Below are 17,078 nucleotides of genomic sequence, written 5' to 3' on the forward strand. Positions count from 1 at the left end.
ACTGCTCAATACCAAAGAGAAAGAGAAAATCTTGACAACAGCCAGAAAAAGGAAAAACAAAGATAAGACTAACAGTATATTTTTCATCACAAACTACTCAAGACAGAATAATGGAGTGATGTCCTTAAAGCATTGAAAAAAAAATGTCAACCTTAAATTCTGTATCTAGCAAAATGTCTTTCAAAAATGAACACAAAGATTTTTCCAGATAACCAAAGCAGAGAGAACTCATTGCCAGCAGATCTGAGTTAAAGGAATTAAAGTTCTCCAAGCAGAAATATGTTACGATGGAAACTTAGATTTGTGTAAAGAAACAAAGATCACTGAAAATTAGTGGGTAAATACAAAAGATCTTTTTTTCTTATTTTTAGTAACTTTAAAAGATCATTGGAAAAAAAAGAGGGAAAAAAAACAAAAACTTTGATAATATCAACAAAATTCACAACCTTTAAGTAGACTGACCATGAAAAAAGAGAAAAGACTAAAATTACTAAAATGAGGAATGAAAAAAATACACTACTGACTTTACATAAATAAAAAGAATCATAAGAAAATACTACAGTTACAAGCCAGCAAATTATGTAACATAGATGAAAAAGACACATTCCTGGAAACAATCTTGCAAAAGTGACTCAAGAAAGTTTTTTGAATAGCCTTATAACAAGCTAACAGATTGAATGAACAATTGTAAAACTTCCAACAAAGAAAAGGCCATGCCCAGACAGCTTCACTGGTAAATTCTGCCAAACATTTAAAGAACAATAAATATCAATCCCTTACAAAGACTCCGAAAAAAAAAAAAAAAAAAAAGATGTCGAAAGAATGCTTCCCAATTCATTGTTTAAAAGCAGTATTATTACCCTTATACCAAAATGAGACAACAGACACCACAAGAAATGAAACAGACTAATCTTTCACAAATACACATACAAAAATCTTCAACAAATACTAGCCAATGGAATCTAAGGATATATATTTTAAAAAATACACACTATGACCAAGTGGGATTAATCCCAACAATGCAAGGTTGGTTCAATAATGTGAAAATCAATTGATCTAACCCATTGTATCAATAGGATTAAAACCAAAAGCCACATGAACACTTCAACAGGTGCAAAGAGTTTGACAAAATTTAACACTTCTCTTTGTAATAAAAACACTCAACAAACTTGGAATAGAGAGAATTTGCTCAGTTCTTAAAAGGCATCTACAAAAAACCCACAGCACCATTAATGGCCAAGGATTAAATGCTTTCCCCTAAGATCAGATACAAGATGAAGATGTCCCCTCTCACCACTTCTTTTTTTTTTTTTTTTAATTATTTATTTTTGATAGTCATACAGAGAGAGAGAGAGAGGCAGAGACACAGGCAGAGGGAGAAGCAGGCTCCATGCACCGGGAGCCCGACGTGGGATTCGATCCCGGGTCTCCAGGATTGCGCCCTGGGCCAAAGGCAGGCGCCAAACCGCTGCGCCACCCAGGGATCCCCACCACTTCTATTTAACATTGTACTGAAGGATCTAACAAGGGAAGTTTGGCAGGAAATAAAAGACACCTAGATAGGAAGTGAAGGAGTAAAACTATCACTATTTGCAGATGACAGGATATCATGTATAAAAATCTTAAGACTCTACTAAAAACCTATTAGAATAATTGAGTTTGGCAAGATTGCAGGATACAATATAAACATACAAAAATGAACTGTATCTTTGGGGTAAATCCTCAGCAGTGCAATTGCTGGGTCATAGGGCAGGTCTATTTTTAACTTCTTGAGGAACCTCCACACAGTTTTCCAGAGTGGCTGCACCATTTCACATTCCCACCAACAGTATAAGAGGGTTCCCTTTTCTCCACATCCTCTCCAACATTTGCGGTTTCCTGCCTTGTTAATTTTACCCCAAAGATACAGATGCAATGAAACGCCGGGACACCTGCACCCCGATGTTTCTAGCAGCAATGTCCACAATAGCCAAACTGGAAGGAGCATCAGTGTCCATCGAAAGATGAATGGATAAAGAAGATGTGGTTTATGTATACACTGGAATATTACTCAGCCATTAGAAATGACAAATGCCCACCATTTGCTTCAACGTGGATGGAACTGGAGGGTATTATGCTGGGTGAAATAAGTCAATTGGAGAAGGACAAACATTATATGTTCTCATTCATTTGGGGAATATAAATAATAGTGAAAGGGAATAGAAGGGAAGGGAGAAGAAATGGGTAGGAAATATCAGAAAGGGAGACAGAACATAAAGACTCCTAACTCTGGGAAAAGAACTAGGGGTGGTGGAAGGGGAGGAGGCGGGGGGTGGGGGTAAATGGGTGACGGGCACTGAGGGGGGCATTTGACGGGACGAGCACTGGGTGTTATTCTGTATGTTGGCAAATTGAACACCAACAAAAAATAAATTTATTATTAAAAAAACAAAAGTGAACTGTATTCCTATGTAGTAGTGATATAAAAAATAATAAAAAAACATTTTCCTTTACAGTAGCATCAAAAAATACATTTAACGAAAAAGTGTAAAACTTATACTCTAAAACTATAGAATATTGTTGAAAATTTTTAAAAAGACCTAAATAAATGGAAAAAAAAACCATGTTTACAAATCAGAAGACAATACTGTTAAGATTCAATACTTCCTCAATTGATCTACAGATTCAACTCAATCCTATCAAATTCCCAGACTTCTTTGAAGAAACTGGTCTTAAAATTCATACGGAAAAAAGGGGACCTAGAATAGACAAAATATTGAAAATGAAAAGCAAAGTTGGAGGACTCACACTTCCCAATTTCAAAGTTTACTATAGAGTTACAGTAATCAAATAGTGTGGTGCTGGCACAAAAGTAAACCTATAGAGCAATGGAATAGAATTTAGAATCTAGAAATAAACCTTCACATTTATGGTCAACTAACTTCTGACAAGAATGACAAGATGGAAAGAATACTTTTAACAAATGTGTTGATACAACTGGATACGCACAATGAAAAAATGATTTTTGCTCTTATGTCACACAATACATAAAAAATAACTCAAAATGGATCAAAAACCTAATAAACATGAAAACTAAAACATTCACCACCTTGGATTAGGCAATAGTTTCTTATATCAATAAGACATCGAAAGCACAAGTAACAAAAGAAAAAACAGAAAACACAGACTGGACATCACTGGAATTTTAAAGCTTTTGTTCTTCAAAGAATACTATTAAAAAAGTGAAAAAGGGCTGCCCTGGTGGCCCAGCAGTTTAGTGCTGCCTTCAGCCCGGGGTGTGATTCTGGAGACCCGGGATCGAGTCCATGTCAGAATCCCTGCATGGAGCCTGCTTCTCCCTCTGCCTGTGTCTCTGCCTCTGTGTGTGTGTGTGTGTGTGTGTGTGTGATGAATAAATAAATAAATAAAATATATTTTTAAAAAAGATACAGAGACACAGGCAGAGGGAGAAGCAGGCTCCACACAGGGAGCCCGACGTGAGACTCGATCCCCGGGTCTCCAGGATCGCAGGCTAAAGGTGGCGCTAAACCACTAAGCCATAGTGGTTTAAATCTATAAACCCCCATAAAATCTTTTTTAAAAAAAGTGAAAAAAATACACACATGGGAGAAAATATTTGCCAATTATATATCTGACAAGGGGCTTATATTCAGAATATACAAAGAACTCTATTTTGGGTTTTTGAAGATTTTATTTTTAAGTAATCTCTACACCCAACATGGGGCTCAAACTCACAACCCTGAGATCATGAGTCGCATGCTCCGTTGACCGAGCCAGCCAGGCACTCCCTATATGAAGAATTCTTAAAAGTCTTCAAAAAGATAAATAATCCAATATTTTTAAAAGATACATTTATTTATTTGAAAAAGAGAGAGAGAGCATACAGGAGGGAGGGGAGTCTTATGTAGACTTTGTGCTGAGCATGGAGTTGGATGCAGTGTCTGATCTCATAATTCTGGGATCACAACCTGAGCTGAAACTAAGTGGTCACTTAATCAACTATGCCCAAAGACCCAACATAATCCAATTTTTTAAATGATCGGAGAACCCAAATAAAGACACACAAATGGCTAATAGGCACACAAAAGATACTCAACATCATTAACTACCTTTCATGGAAAAGCAAATCAAAACAATGAGAAAAAACTTTATACCCACTCTACCATAGCTAAATCAAAGATCACTGGTACATTAAGTTCCCCAGCTGTAGGGAGGTACCAGTTTTGGACAAGTGCCACTGCAACACCGTAGGCTCAGAGAACCTGAACTTTTAACTCTAGAGATCTGAAGTGTACTGCTGGCCACTGCCAGGTCTGTCTGGTATTTCAAAGGATTACTGGGTGCTGCAAATAGGAGCTGAAGGGGTAAACTTATTAAACCCATTGACCCTGTGATTGGTTGGTGTTTTCCTGTCATTTTAAAGAGACTAAATATGTCGGGGGGATGGGGTTGTGGGCAGATGTCAAAACACTTGTCCGATTTTAAAATGTTACAATTAAATATGAGCTGGTTCTCCCCCCCCCCCCAAAAAAAAAGAAAAGATCAATAACAAGTGTTGGTGAGGATGTGGAGAAAGCAGAATTCTCACACGCTGCTGGAATATTACTTGGCAATAAAAATAAATCAATGCTAATACATGTAGAATACAGATGACCCTTGAAAACATTATGCTAAGTGTAACAAACCACTCACAAAGGATCATACACTACGTGACACCATTTATATAAAAAGGTCAGAGTCGGCAAATACGTAGAGACAGAAAGTAGATTAGTGGTTGCTTAGAATTAGGGTAAATCGGGACAGGAATTAGAGGGTGATGGCTACAAGTGCAAGGCTTCCTTTCAGGGTAATAAAACTTGCCTAAAATTGATTGTTGGGATGATTTTACAACTCTGTGAGTATACTAATAGCCAATCAACTAAAAGCCATTACCTTAAATGGGTAAATTGTATAGTATATGAATTATATTTCAATAAAGCTAGTTTCTTAAAATGATAACTATCTAAAGCAGGGGTCAGCAAGCTATGACCCAGAGCACCATCTATCTTTGTAAACAGAATTTTACTACAGCACAGTTACACTCATCTGTTTAAATACTGTCTATGGTTGCTTCTGTGCTCTAACAGAATACAGAAATCATGACAGAGACGTTATGGCCCTTGAAGCTTAAAATATTCACCATCTGCTGTTTAGACAAAGTTCACTAACCGCTGGTATAAAGCAAACATAGGTGTACCATATTGTGGAGCTTAAAATATATAAAAGTGAAATAAATGACAATAAAAGCACACAGAATAGATGAAAATAGGAGTATATTATTGTAAGATAAACATATTATTTCTGTTAAAAATTCATATTATGCAGGCTAGAGTAACCACCAAAAAAAGTCACTAAAGGAGGGACACAGAATTCTGTATCAATACAAAGCAGATGTTCTACTACTACTGGAAAAAGAGCAGGAAACTCACTCTCACCCAAGACTATCCACATGTACACAGCAGAGTTTTGCTTTCACAGGACGGGCAAAAATGTTGAGAGAAAAAAAAAACAAAACCATACTCTCAAGGCCCAGGCTCACAGGGCCTGCCTAAGACTGAGGCTGGATTAAGTTAATGAATGCCCCTAGTCATTCACCACAAACCTAACCCTGAGTGACAAGAAACAGCAGTCCACAGCTTGGGGGGAGTCGGGATGGGGGTGGGAATGCCATGAATATGGAGAGCTTCTGTGACACATGCAAAAACTTAACCCAGTTATGGCCTGACAGAGGACTATTTCTAGTTATAAATACTATTACCCCAATAATCATAGCTCTTTATTCCTAATATCCAATCTTTGGTCAAAAGTTTCAAGATACACAAAAAAAGAGCAAGAGAAAGAACTCACTGTGAAGAAATAAAGCAACCAACAGAACCAGACCAAGATTCTGCCTCAGATACTGGAACTATCACAATAGTAATTAATATGTTAAAGAATCTATGGAAAAAGGTGAACAAAACATATGACTTACAAAAAAAAATGACTTACTAGAGAATTTCAGCATAAAAATATGAAATTTTAAAAAATATTTATTTGAGAGAAAGAAAAGAGTGAGCATGAATGGGATGGGCAGGGGCGGGGGGAATCCTAAGCAGATGCCGAGCTGAGTGAGAAGCTTGATCAACATGGGGCTCTCTCCCATGACAATGAGATCACAACCTGAGCCAAAACCAAAGAGACCCATGCTCAATGACTATGTCACCCAGGAGCACCTGAAATGTTTTTTAAAAAATTAAATGGAAGGGGCACCAGTTGTTTGAGCATCCAACCCCTGGTTTCTCCTCAGGTCATTATCTCATGGTAGTTAGATCAGGCCCCATGAGGGACTCCACGTTCAGTGAGGAGTCCACTAGGGTTTCTCTCTTTCCCTCTCCCTCCTCCTCTGCCCTTCCTCTGCTCCCACACACGCACTCTCTCTCAAATAAATAAAACCTTTATTACAAAAATTTTTTTAAAAATTAAAATTAAATGGAAAAGGAAGACACAAAAAACAAGTTTATCAGTGCTGAAGAATTCTTCCAATTGGTTTATGAGAGGACTGGACACAGTTGAGGAAAAGAAATCAGTGAACTTGAAGACAGCCCAATAGAAATGTCTGAAAGCAAGCATATCAACAGCTCAATATTTAAAACCAAGGAGTATTAGGGTGGTTAGGAGTACTACTTCTGAAGTCAGAGTACCTGCGTTCAAATCCCATTTTCACTATTTACTAGTTTTGTGAATCTCAAGTTGCTTAACTACTTGGTACCTCAATTCAGCCATCACTTAAGGTAATAATAAAAAGTGTCATAAATGTTAAAATGATTAATATATGTGAAACATATTATCACAGTGCTTGCCACATTAAAGCTATATCAATATTCCTATTACCATTACTATCAACCAATCACTATATTAAATATTAATTAACTCATAATATCTAGTGTTCCCAGCATGACCTATAGCTCTTAATAATCTGGTTAGTCTTCCTTAATTATAAGTGCTACAAACTAAAAGTGAAAAACATTCCTCACCTAAGTAGAAAAGGCAGTTTTAAAATGTTCTCATAATTTGGAATAATTATAAAATTAGAAACTGAAGTAAAACAATACAACAAAAAATACAATAACTTTTTAAAAAGACTTTACTTATTTATTTTAGAGAGAGAGAGAGAGAACAAGCCCACAAAGGAGGTGAAGCAGAGGGGCTGTAACAAGCAGTGCAGAGCCCCACCAAAGGGCCTGAGACCCTGAGATCATGACCTCAGCAGAAACCAAGGGTCAGACACTTAACCGCCTGAACACCCAGGTGCTCCCCCAAAGATAATTTATAAATTATCTTTTATAAAAGATGACTTTATAAATTATAAATTTATTATTATAATTTATAAATTATAAATTTATAAATTATCTTTTATAAAAGATGACTCTTTCAAGTCATCACAAAATATTTTGGAAAATGTCTTAAATTTTACCATGAACTTTGTACATCTTATTCAAATATAGATGCATAATAGGTTTAAGCACTGTCTGTGCCCATGTAATACCCAACTCAAAGCAGAATGAGAAGGAATAAATAAAAAGACTAAATGAGAAAACTGATGCCTGAGGAGGACACAGTAAAGGTCTTATTATTCATGCAATTCTCCGAGATCTGTTATTTAAAATTTTTCCTTGAATAACTGGATCTTCACAACACTACACACTTGAACCTTAATAGTCACGTAACACTGAAAAGATAACTTTATTGTATTTTGAAGTATGAAAGACCCATTTGAAGAACAGCTCTAGTATTATAAAACCAACAATAAAGACATTATGATTTTATTTTCGATGCTATGATAAAGGACTAATATGGTAAGTTATTTTTAAAATTTGGTTTCAGGGCAGCCCCAGTGGCTCAGCGGTTTAGCTCCACCTTTGGCCTGGGGTGTGATCCTGGAGACCCAGGATCGAGTCCCACATCCGGCTCCCTGCATGGAGCCTGCTTCTCCCTCCGCCCGTGTCTCTGCCTCTCTCTCTCTCTCTCTGTGTCTCTCATGAATAAATAAATAAAATGTGTCTCTCATGAATAAATAAATAAAATTTGGTTTCATGGACGCCTGTGTGGCTCAGCAGTTAAGTGTCTGCCTTTAGCCCAGGGCATGATCCTGGAGTCCTGAGATCAAGACCCACATTGGGCTCCCTGGATGGAGCCTGCTCCTCCCTCTGCCTATGTCTCTGCATCTCTCTCTGTCTCTCTCATGAATAATCTTTAAAAATAAAATTTGGGTTTCAGAAAATTACCTCTCTTTACAGATAAAAACAATGTAGTTGTATTAGAGTAAAACTTGACAATGAGAATTATTACCCATCCTGCCTTAACTTTATGAAATTTTATAACTAAATTTAAAAGTCAATTTCAGTAATTACATTAACTTACATACTTAGTATGCTTATTTTTTCCACTTTATCCATGGGTCTTGACATTTTTACTTCAAGGATTTAATTTAAGGATTTTATTATATATGAGACTTTTCTTTTAGGTGGCCATAAATTAGCTGTACAAGAAGGCAGGACATTCATTCTAAGTAAATATAAATTTAAAAATGTTTACTGATACACTGATGTACATATATATTTAGTAAAACCTGCTATGGGTTGAATTGTGTCCTCTTCCAAATTCTTAATTTGAAGTCCTACATCTCCACTACCTCAGAGTGTGAGCTAATTTGGAAACAGGGTCGCTGCAGACAGAATTCATTAGAATAAGGTCAGTAAGGTGGACCCCAATCCAACATGACTGTTGTCCTTATAACATGGGGAAACGTGGAGATAGATGTGCAAAGAGAGTAAAGTATCAGATGAGACTTCTACAAGCCAAGGAATGTGAAAAACTGCCAGAGAAGCAAATGGAACTAAGAGAAAGCATGAACAGCTTCTTCCTTGCAGACCTCAGAAGTAACTAACATGGCCAATACCTTGATCTTAGAATTTTAGTCTCCAGATCTACAAGACAGTAACTTTCTACTGTGGTTCTTTGTTACAGCAGCCCTAGCAAATTATTTTTTTTTAATTTATTTTTTTTTTTAACTTTTATTTATTTATGATAGTCACAGAGAGAGAGAGAGAGAGAGAGAGAGAGAGGGGCAGAGACATAGGCAGAGGGAGAAGCAGGCTCCATGCACCGGGAGCCCGACATAGGATTCGATCCCGGGTCTCCAGGATCACGCCCTGGGCCAAAGGCAGGCGCTAAACCGCTGCGCCACCCAGGGTTCTCAGCCCTAGCAAATTAATACACACTATCTTTTTTATGACAAATTCATTTTAAATATATTTAGTAGACACCAAATGTTGCCCTAAGGGGGAAAAATGATAAACCTCTTCTGTATAAACCAGCAATTACGTTCCCTTTCCAAAAGGCATAGATATAGCTTGGGAATTTTAATACTCATCAAAAGGAGATATCAATTTTATTTAAATTTTTTCTTTTTTTTTTTTAATTTTTATTTATTTATGATAGTCACAGAGAGAGAGAGAGAGGCAGAGACATAGGCAGAGGAAGAACCAGGCTCCATGCACCGGGAGCCCGATGTGGGATTTGATCCCGTGTCTCCAGGATCGCGCCCTGGGCCAAAGGCAGGCGCCAAACTGCTGCGCCACCCAGGGATCCCAATTTTATTTAAATTTTAAGTGGATTTAATTTTCATTAAAATGTTAACATTTTCAGTATATTATAAAATACGATTCTTTTTTTTTTTAATTTTTTTTATTTATTTATGATAGTCACAGAGAGAGAGAGAGAGAGAGAGGCAGAGACATAGGCAGAGGGAGAAGCAGGCTCCATGCACCGGGAGCCCGACGTGGGATTCGATCCCGGGTCTTCAGGATCGCACCCTGGGCCAAAGGCAGGCGCCAAACCGCTGCGCCACCCAGGGATCCCCTAAAATATGATTCTACCTGAAAAACCACCCCCTCTTCTAAAATGGAAGAACATCATGTTCTCTTAAAGCATTGAAATATAATCTATTTATTTGTTTGTTTGGTTCTTGTTTTAAAGATTTTATTTATTCATTCATGAGGGAAACAGAGAGAGAGGCAGAGACACAGGTAGAGGGAGAAGCAAGGTCCATGCAGGGAGCCCGACATGGGACTCGATCCCGGGTCTCCAGGATCACAACCTGGGCTGAAGGCAGCGCTAAACCACTGAGCCACAAGGGCTGCCCTTTAAAACTGTTATCGTGACTTGAAAATTGCTCAACTGCAACCATGTAGGCAAACTAATAAGAAAAAGTCTACTTAGTTCTCTGTTCAGCTATCATGTATCAAAAGGCTACTCATGAGGAATGTCAATTTTATTGCTCATCTTCAGTATCAGCAAATGTTTCTTATTTTGAATTATCATTTAAATTACATGGCATAAATTTCCTTATAAATATAAACAGCATAGAGAATATTTCAGGCTTTCTGATTTACATACCAAATGTAACCTGATGAAGAAAAATGAGTTGCTAAAAGCAGCATTCTTGTTTTAGGCTCTGATCTATAAACACTATCAGTTTCTAGTTTCTCTAAGATTAATTTTTAAACTCTTTTAAAATTGACTATTTTCTAAAGATATTTTAACAATGAAAACTTCTTAGGATATAAAAGAGAAATCTGATCATTGAAGCAAAATATAATAAACATGAATAGAACATTTAGCAAAAGAAGCTTTCAAAAAAGGTCTACTGGAGGCAAAAACAAAGAAAGGAAGAAAGAGAGCCCATAAATTGAGACTTAACAGACATATCCATCCAATACTATAGATCTTGTTTGGATTGGATCTTGTCTGGATTATTTATAAAACCAACTGTAAAAAGAAATTATGAGATAATAAGAGTTATCTGAACACTCACTAACTGGACATTTGATATTAATAAATTCCTAATTTTTAAAGATGAGAATGGCATTGGGTAATGTATAAAAAGGGGAGGGGGGCTCTTATATTTTAGAGACTCATACTGAAGTAGTTTTGAAAGAAATTATACTTGGTATCTGTGTTAAAATAACCCAGTGGTGGGACAGATAAGAGCATGAGGAAGGTAAAAGCAAGAGGAAATGAAATAGGCTACATGTTATAAATGTTAAATCTGGTGATAGGGACATGAGGTTTATTAACCTCTCTACTTTTACCTATGTTTAAAATTTTCCATAATAAAATCTTTTTTTTAAAAGATATATTTATTCATTAGAGACACAGACTGAAAAAGAGAGGCAGAGACATAGGCAGAGGGAGAAGCAGGCTCCTCACAAGGAGCCCAATGCAGGACTCGATCCCGTAACCCGGGATCATGACTTGAGCCAAAAGCAGGTGCGCAACTGCTGAGCCACCCAGGCGTCCCCATAGTAAAAAAAAATTTTAAAGTCTATTGGTAACTAAGCTAACAGTATATTTATAATGGTTGCTAAAGATTAATTCAAAACTGAAGATAAGGAATAATCAAGATTGGATCCCAAGAGTTGGGAAGGTGGAAAAAACTATTAACTACCAATTTATTAGCAAGAAATTAGAATCCTGACATTTGCATAAGTTGCTAAACTAAGGAGAGTTATGATGAAAAACCCTCAACTCCACTACATTCCATTATATAATCCCTTACTTAAGAAAATTCTCAGCAAAATGGAACATTTATCTGCATTTTTAAGGTGAAAAATAAAACCTTGGGACGCCTAGGTGGCTCAATGGTTGAGCGTCTGTCTTTGGCTTAGGGCATGATCCCGGGGTCCTGGGATCAAGTCCTGAGTCCTATATGGGGCTCTCTGTGGGGAGCCTGCCTCTCCCTCTGCCTGTGTTTCCGCCTCCCTCTCCATGTCTCTCATGAATAATATTAAGAAAAGAAAAGAAAAGAAAAGAAAAGAAAAGAAAAGAAAAGAAAAGAAAAAGAAAAAGAAAAAGAAAAAACGAAAACCTGAGGAAAGCAAAAGTCATCACCAGGAACTGGTAATTAATGTTGTCTTTTGAGAGGGGAAAACTGACAAAAGACTAAGATGTATCTGTTTTAATTCTATAGAAAAATGTGATTAATAGAATCGTTTTCTTTACCAAGGAGTTACACTGGAAACATATGTTATGATATACTATCCAGAAGTAGGAACAAATCAATGTCCGGTATAGCCTAAAACATTTCCTGAACAAATATTTACTTTGTTAATACAAAGACATTTACCTTTAGAATTATCTGAATTCGCTCTATGCCTAAGGGGAAAATGACTGCAACACCTTTGGTAAGAAATATTACTGAAATTAAATTTTCTAACAGACAATGAAGTACATAGAACAAAAGAGCGTAAGAACAAAGGAAACAATACAGAAATACTAGAAAAGAATCATGGTTAGCAGGGGGAAAAAAAAAAAAAGAAAACCTCCAGGATGACAGGTGCTTCTAGGCTCTGCTGCTACTCTGGAAAAAAACCCTGGGCCTCAGTTTTTTATCTATAGGAGACTAGCTTATCTCTTTCTAGTCCCACTTCCTGAGCCTACAGTATCCGGATACTCCCTTTCTTTCTTAGTAAAGAATCCTTGACTTACAGCAGAATACCTGTTTGACTGGAACAATGATGACATCTGCAACTAGGCATGACCAAAATGACTAAAGGTTTAGCCACTAAAATATAAGTCAAAGTCCTCTAAGTCTGTCCAGATAAATCTCCTTAAAAGACACTATGTACACTTTTTACCTCTTTTTCTCTCCATTCTGGATAATGGTAAGGATGGTAAGGATGGCTGGAACTCAAAACAGCCATCCTGGAAACAAAGCTTTGTCTTATTTAAGAAATCATTATTTGGAGATTTTTCTGTAGCTTGAAAAAGAACTTAATCCTAGATGGTACAAAATCACATACTTATACTATATTAACTTGAGATTAACTAGTTACTCAACAATAAATAGCAATAAAAATGAAATGCTAAAAGGAAAAAGAGCCCTAGAAGGAAAGATCACATATGGTATTCCTACCTTTCCTACTAACTTCAAAAAATAAGAGAAAAGTTTAATGGTTTTCTTCCTTTCTAACAGGGTTAGTTAGTACATTTAGTATAGGTAGATTAACTCCATACATTCTTTATTCGCTCATTCTTCATTCAGCACATATGTATTAAGCACACTATGTGCCATGTATTGAGGTGCCTGAGTAAGATAGAAAAGATCCCTACTTTAATAAAGTTTACATTCTAGTGGAAAAGTAAAAAGCATTGGGTATCTAATGGGGGAAAACACACAAAGAGTTTAGCTATGCTTCCACTGATGACACATTCTCACCTTCAAAAATGTAAACCAACTATAACTAAGTTCTTCCTCTATTTTTTTAAAAGATTTTATTTACTTATATGAGAGAGAGAGAGAGAGAGAACATACACACACAGAGGAGAGATAGAAGCCGACTCCTCGCTGAGCATGAAGCCTGACATCGGGTTTGATTCTAGGACCCTGAGATTAGGACCTGAGCCAAAGGTAGACACCTAACCAACTGAGCGACCCAGGCATCCCTAAGTTCTTTCTTTAAATAATGAAGGCCCTAAACAAGAAGCAGAACTATTTAACATTTTTTGCAACTAGACCAACCGTTCCTATAAAGCTTTACTTGTGAAGAAAGAGCATGTTTTATCCATCTTTTAATTCTGTAATGGAAAAAATTGACATTTCATGTTCATAACATCTTGAAACTTAATTCTTATAGCATGAAAATGAACACAGAAATGACTATGACAAACAAACTGAATTTTGGTGACGCATTTATTCAAGGAACTTAAAATCTAATTGAAACTTTAGGAATAGATAATCCAGTCATATAAAGAAATTGTTGATCAGTCAACAAAAGGGACTAAAAACTGTGATATCTAAGTAAGACACAGAAATCCAGATTATGAAAAGGCCCAAGCAATTTTTAAATCTGCCAAGGCTTCAAGAACAATGTGGTTGTATTCCCAATCCACTGATAAAAATTAATATTGGGGAATAAGTGGATATGGAGGTTAACATAATGATGAATACCTACTGAATGGTTTAGGTATAACAGACACTAGGTCAGAGATAGATTTCAAATGTGGAAGATACAAATATCACAGTCGATAAGAGTAAACTGGAGGAAAAACAGATCGTAAGATCAGAGGAAAAAGCCACCAAAGGGCAGAAGAAAAAATCATGTACCACTGACGTTTTCCTTATGTACTGATGCATACTGACGCATGGCTTAGAAGACAATGGCTTTAGTACAGCTGACCCTTGAACAATACAAGCTTGAACTGCGCAAGTCCACTTACAGGCAGATATTTTTCAATACACTACAGCACCAGCACCATAAATGTATTTTCTCTTCCTTATGATTTTCTTAATAACATTTCCTTTTCTTTAGCCTACTTTATCATAAGGATACAGTACATCATACACATAATATACAAACACGGGTTAGTCAACTATGCTATCGCTAAGGCTTATGGCTGACAGTCGGCTATTTGAAGTTAAGTTTTTGGGGAGTCAAACGTTTATATGTAGATTTTCGACTGCACAGTGTTCATGCCCCTAAACGCCATGTTGTTCAAACGCCAACTGTAATTTCCTCAATAGATCCCTACCGATCAAAAAATTTACTTTATACCTAACTTTCCATGAAAGAAGTGGTTTAGATACTTCAAATATAATTCCCTTGAACAAGGCATTTCACATAGTAATTTACGTAATGGAAGGCCATACTGAAAGATAATGTATTGTAATATAAGGCAATTATATAATAATGTAGCCGAAGTGTACATATGCAACCAAGTTACAGTCTTGATACAGCCAGTACATATGCCACAATATGGCTTAATTTAAGAAGAGCAAAATATATTGTACTGTGTATTTATAATAAAGCACGATCACTACATGCACCTTACGTTGAAGGATATTCGTATTATGGAATACACATATCTGCTTCCCAGAGGTTTCAAAACGGTTATTACATATACCAAGATTTTATTATGTTTCAATTTTAAAGTGGTGAATAAATCAGTAACCTTCAATAATGTGCTGGATATTTTTTATAAAACTGAGTTGACATCTGAAAAGAAGTCCACTTTTTCATATAAAAATATAAATGCAACAGAAAATGGCTGATCTTATTTAATATCATTGTTCAATCTCAATAAAGATCTAGGACGGCAATTCTCTCTGAAAAAGGACTATATGGAGACTAACTCCAATTAATAGAAAATAAAGCATAAATGGCATAAGCTCTTAAGCTAGGGTTCATGGTCGATTTCAAGGAACCCAGTATCACCCTGAGTTTTATATAAAATTCTGAGTGTTGGTTTTTTTTTTTTTGTTTGTTTTGTTTTGTTTTTTTCTGAGTGTTGGTTTTTATCAGATTCTCAAATGAGCGTGAGATTTAAAGAGCAATCAGCACACTTAGAAGTGTAATGATCTTACTGTTCGCTGAACAGTTTTACAAAGACCCTAAGTTACTCAACAGCAAACGCCCGGGTAATGGTACTTCATTTCCAGAGTCCCTGAATTTGCCTCTTCCCAACGCAGTCTCAAAAACAAACGAACCCACCCAAAGATGGCACAGAAACCCATGAACTCAAGAGATACAAGTTTGTGGGAAACTATACGGGATCTTCTTCTGCAGGAAGCCCGGAGGAAAATCACGAGACAGTCGCAACATAAAACTAAGGAGAAGAGAATGACACACATTTCCCCGGAAATCCCCTTTACGGAGCTCCTTCCCATTCCAAGGCCTGATGAATCAAGTTGAACATCTCAGGTCTTACTCCCTGTCGGAACCTTAAGGGTGAAATCCGAATGCCACTCCCCCGCAAGGGAAGCAAGGAACACTCCCACCCCAAAGAGGCAGGACACAGTTCTCTCCCAATTCCAAGAAAGTGAGCAAAGCTACGGTTTGTAGTTAGGGAGGACTCTCCACCGGCCAAAATGAAGGGAGACTTGTCACTCTTGTTTGACGGGAGGCCTGGGAGGGCGGAACCCAAATCGTAACGCTGCTGCACGTGACGGGCCCCGGATCGCCAACGTAGCCTTGCCAGATTGGTGCGGATGCGAGAGCAGCTCGGCGGCGGACCGGCCGGCAGAGCGACCTGGACCTCCCGGCGCGGAGCTACGTGGCACCCGGCAAACACTGCTCGCCGCCCCCCCCCCCCCCGCCCGCTTCCGCCCTGCCTTTCCCCTTCGGTTACCAGTTGCTCCAGATGCCGTACAGTAGTTCAACAAAAGCGAAAGAGAGGTTCAGGCACAGGAAGAAAAACAGGTTCCGGGACGTCTTGTCCGACAGGATAGACCTGGCAGAGGTAAAAGTGGAGAAGAGGCGGGAGAGTCAAGGGAGCGCCAGGACCCGGGCCCCGGGCCCCTCTCCAGACCCCCCGCCCCGCTCCAAACGCTCCAGTCCCCGCGGGGAAGGAAGGTGTCCCCGGCGCCCCCGCCCGGACCTCGGGCCTTCTCGCCCTCGGCCGATACCCCCTTCCCGCAAAATCAGCAGCCCGCACCTAAACCAGCCCGAAATCTTGCGGAACAGATTGAACTTGGGTGGTTTGTATTCATCGTCCTTGATGGACAGGGGCAACATCTTCTCTGCCCGGCGAGGGGCCGGGTCTACTCCGCTCTGCCAGCGGCTCCGTGGGCGGCGGCGGTGCAGCGGCGACGCCTCCGACGGGGTTCCCCGGCGTCTGTCCCGGGCCGCGCGCCGCTTCCAGACACAGACAGACGGAGGCACACACCCGGGAACTCGCCGACTTCCGGCCCGGGCCGCGCAACGCGTCCTGGGACGCGGAGGGGAGGCGGGGCCGGGGGCGGGGCCTGCGCGGCGGGGGCGGGGCCTGCGCGGCGGGGGCGGAGGGGGAGCCCCCGGAGGGCTGTCGGGGGCAGAAAAAGGTGGCAACTACTAGCTGGTTGGTGCGCAGGCCTGGGATGCAGTCAGCAGGCGGTGGCGGCCCGCGGCCCGGGGTGGCTGGGGGCTGGAGGGCCCGCTGTCGCCCGCCTCGCCCGCCTCCCACTGATGTGCCCGGATGCGCTGGCGTCCAGCGCCTGCCCTCTCGCCATTTCCCCCTCGTAG

The 17,078-nt window shown here is 38.9% G+C and overlaps 1 protein-coding gene across 4 annotated transcripts in view; it reads right to left on the reverse strand.

Moving 5' to 3' along the window:
• Nucleotides 1-16,787, reverse strand: part of SLC30A7 (solute carrier family 30 member 7) — a 149,455-nt gene extending 132,668 nt beyond the window's left edge. For 3 of the 4 annotated variants that reach the window (XR_012000739.1, XM_072754490.1, XM_072754489.1), the window contains exons 1-2: nucleotides 16,513-16,786; nucleotides 16,207-16,308 (exon numbers count right to left, since the gene is read on the reverse strand). Coding sequence is in view for 3 of the 4 variants with exons in the window: in XM_072754490.1 (XP_072610591.1) it covers nucleotides 16,207-16,308; nucleotides 16,513-16,592 (182 nt within the window). In the remaining variant the exon portion in view is untranslated. Of the gene's footprint in view, nucleotides 1-16,206; nucleotides 16,309-16,512 lie in introns of all 4 variants that reach the window. The other variant, XM_025996578.2, reaches the window with a different exon arrangement.
• Nucleotides 16,788-17,078: the final 291 nt, after the last annotated feature.

The sequence above is a fragment of the Vulpes vulpes genome, chromosome 3, assembly GCF_048418805.1.
Source record: "Vulpes vulpes isolate BD-2025 chromosome 3, VulVul3, whole genome shotgun sequence".
In the NCBI taxonomy this organism is placed as follows: domain Eukaryota; kingdom Metazoa; phylum Chordata; class Mammalia; order Carnivora; family Canidae; genus Vulpes; species Vulpes vulpes.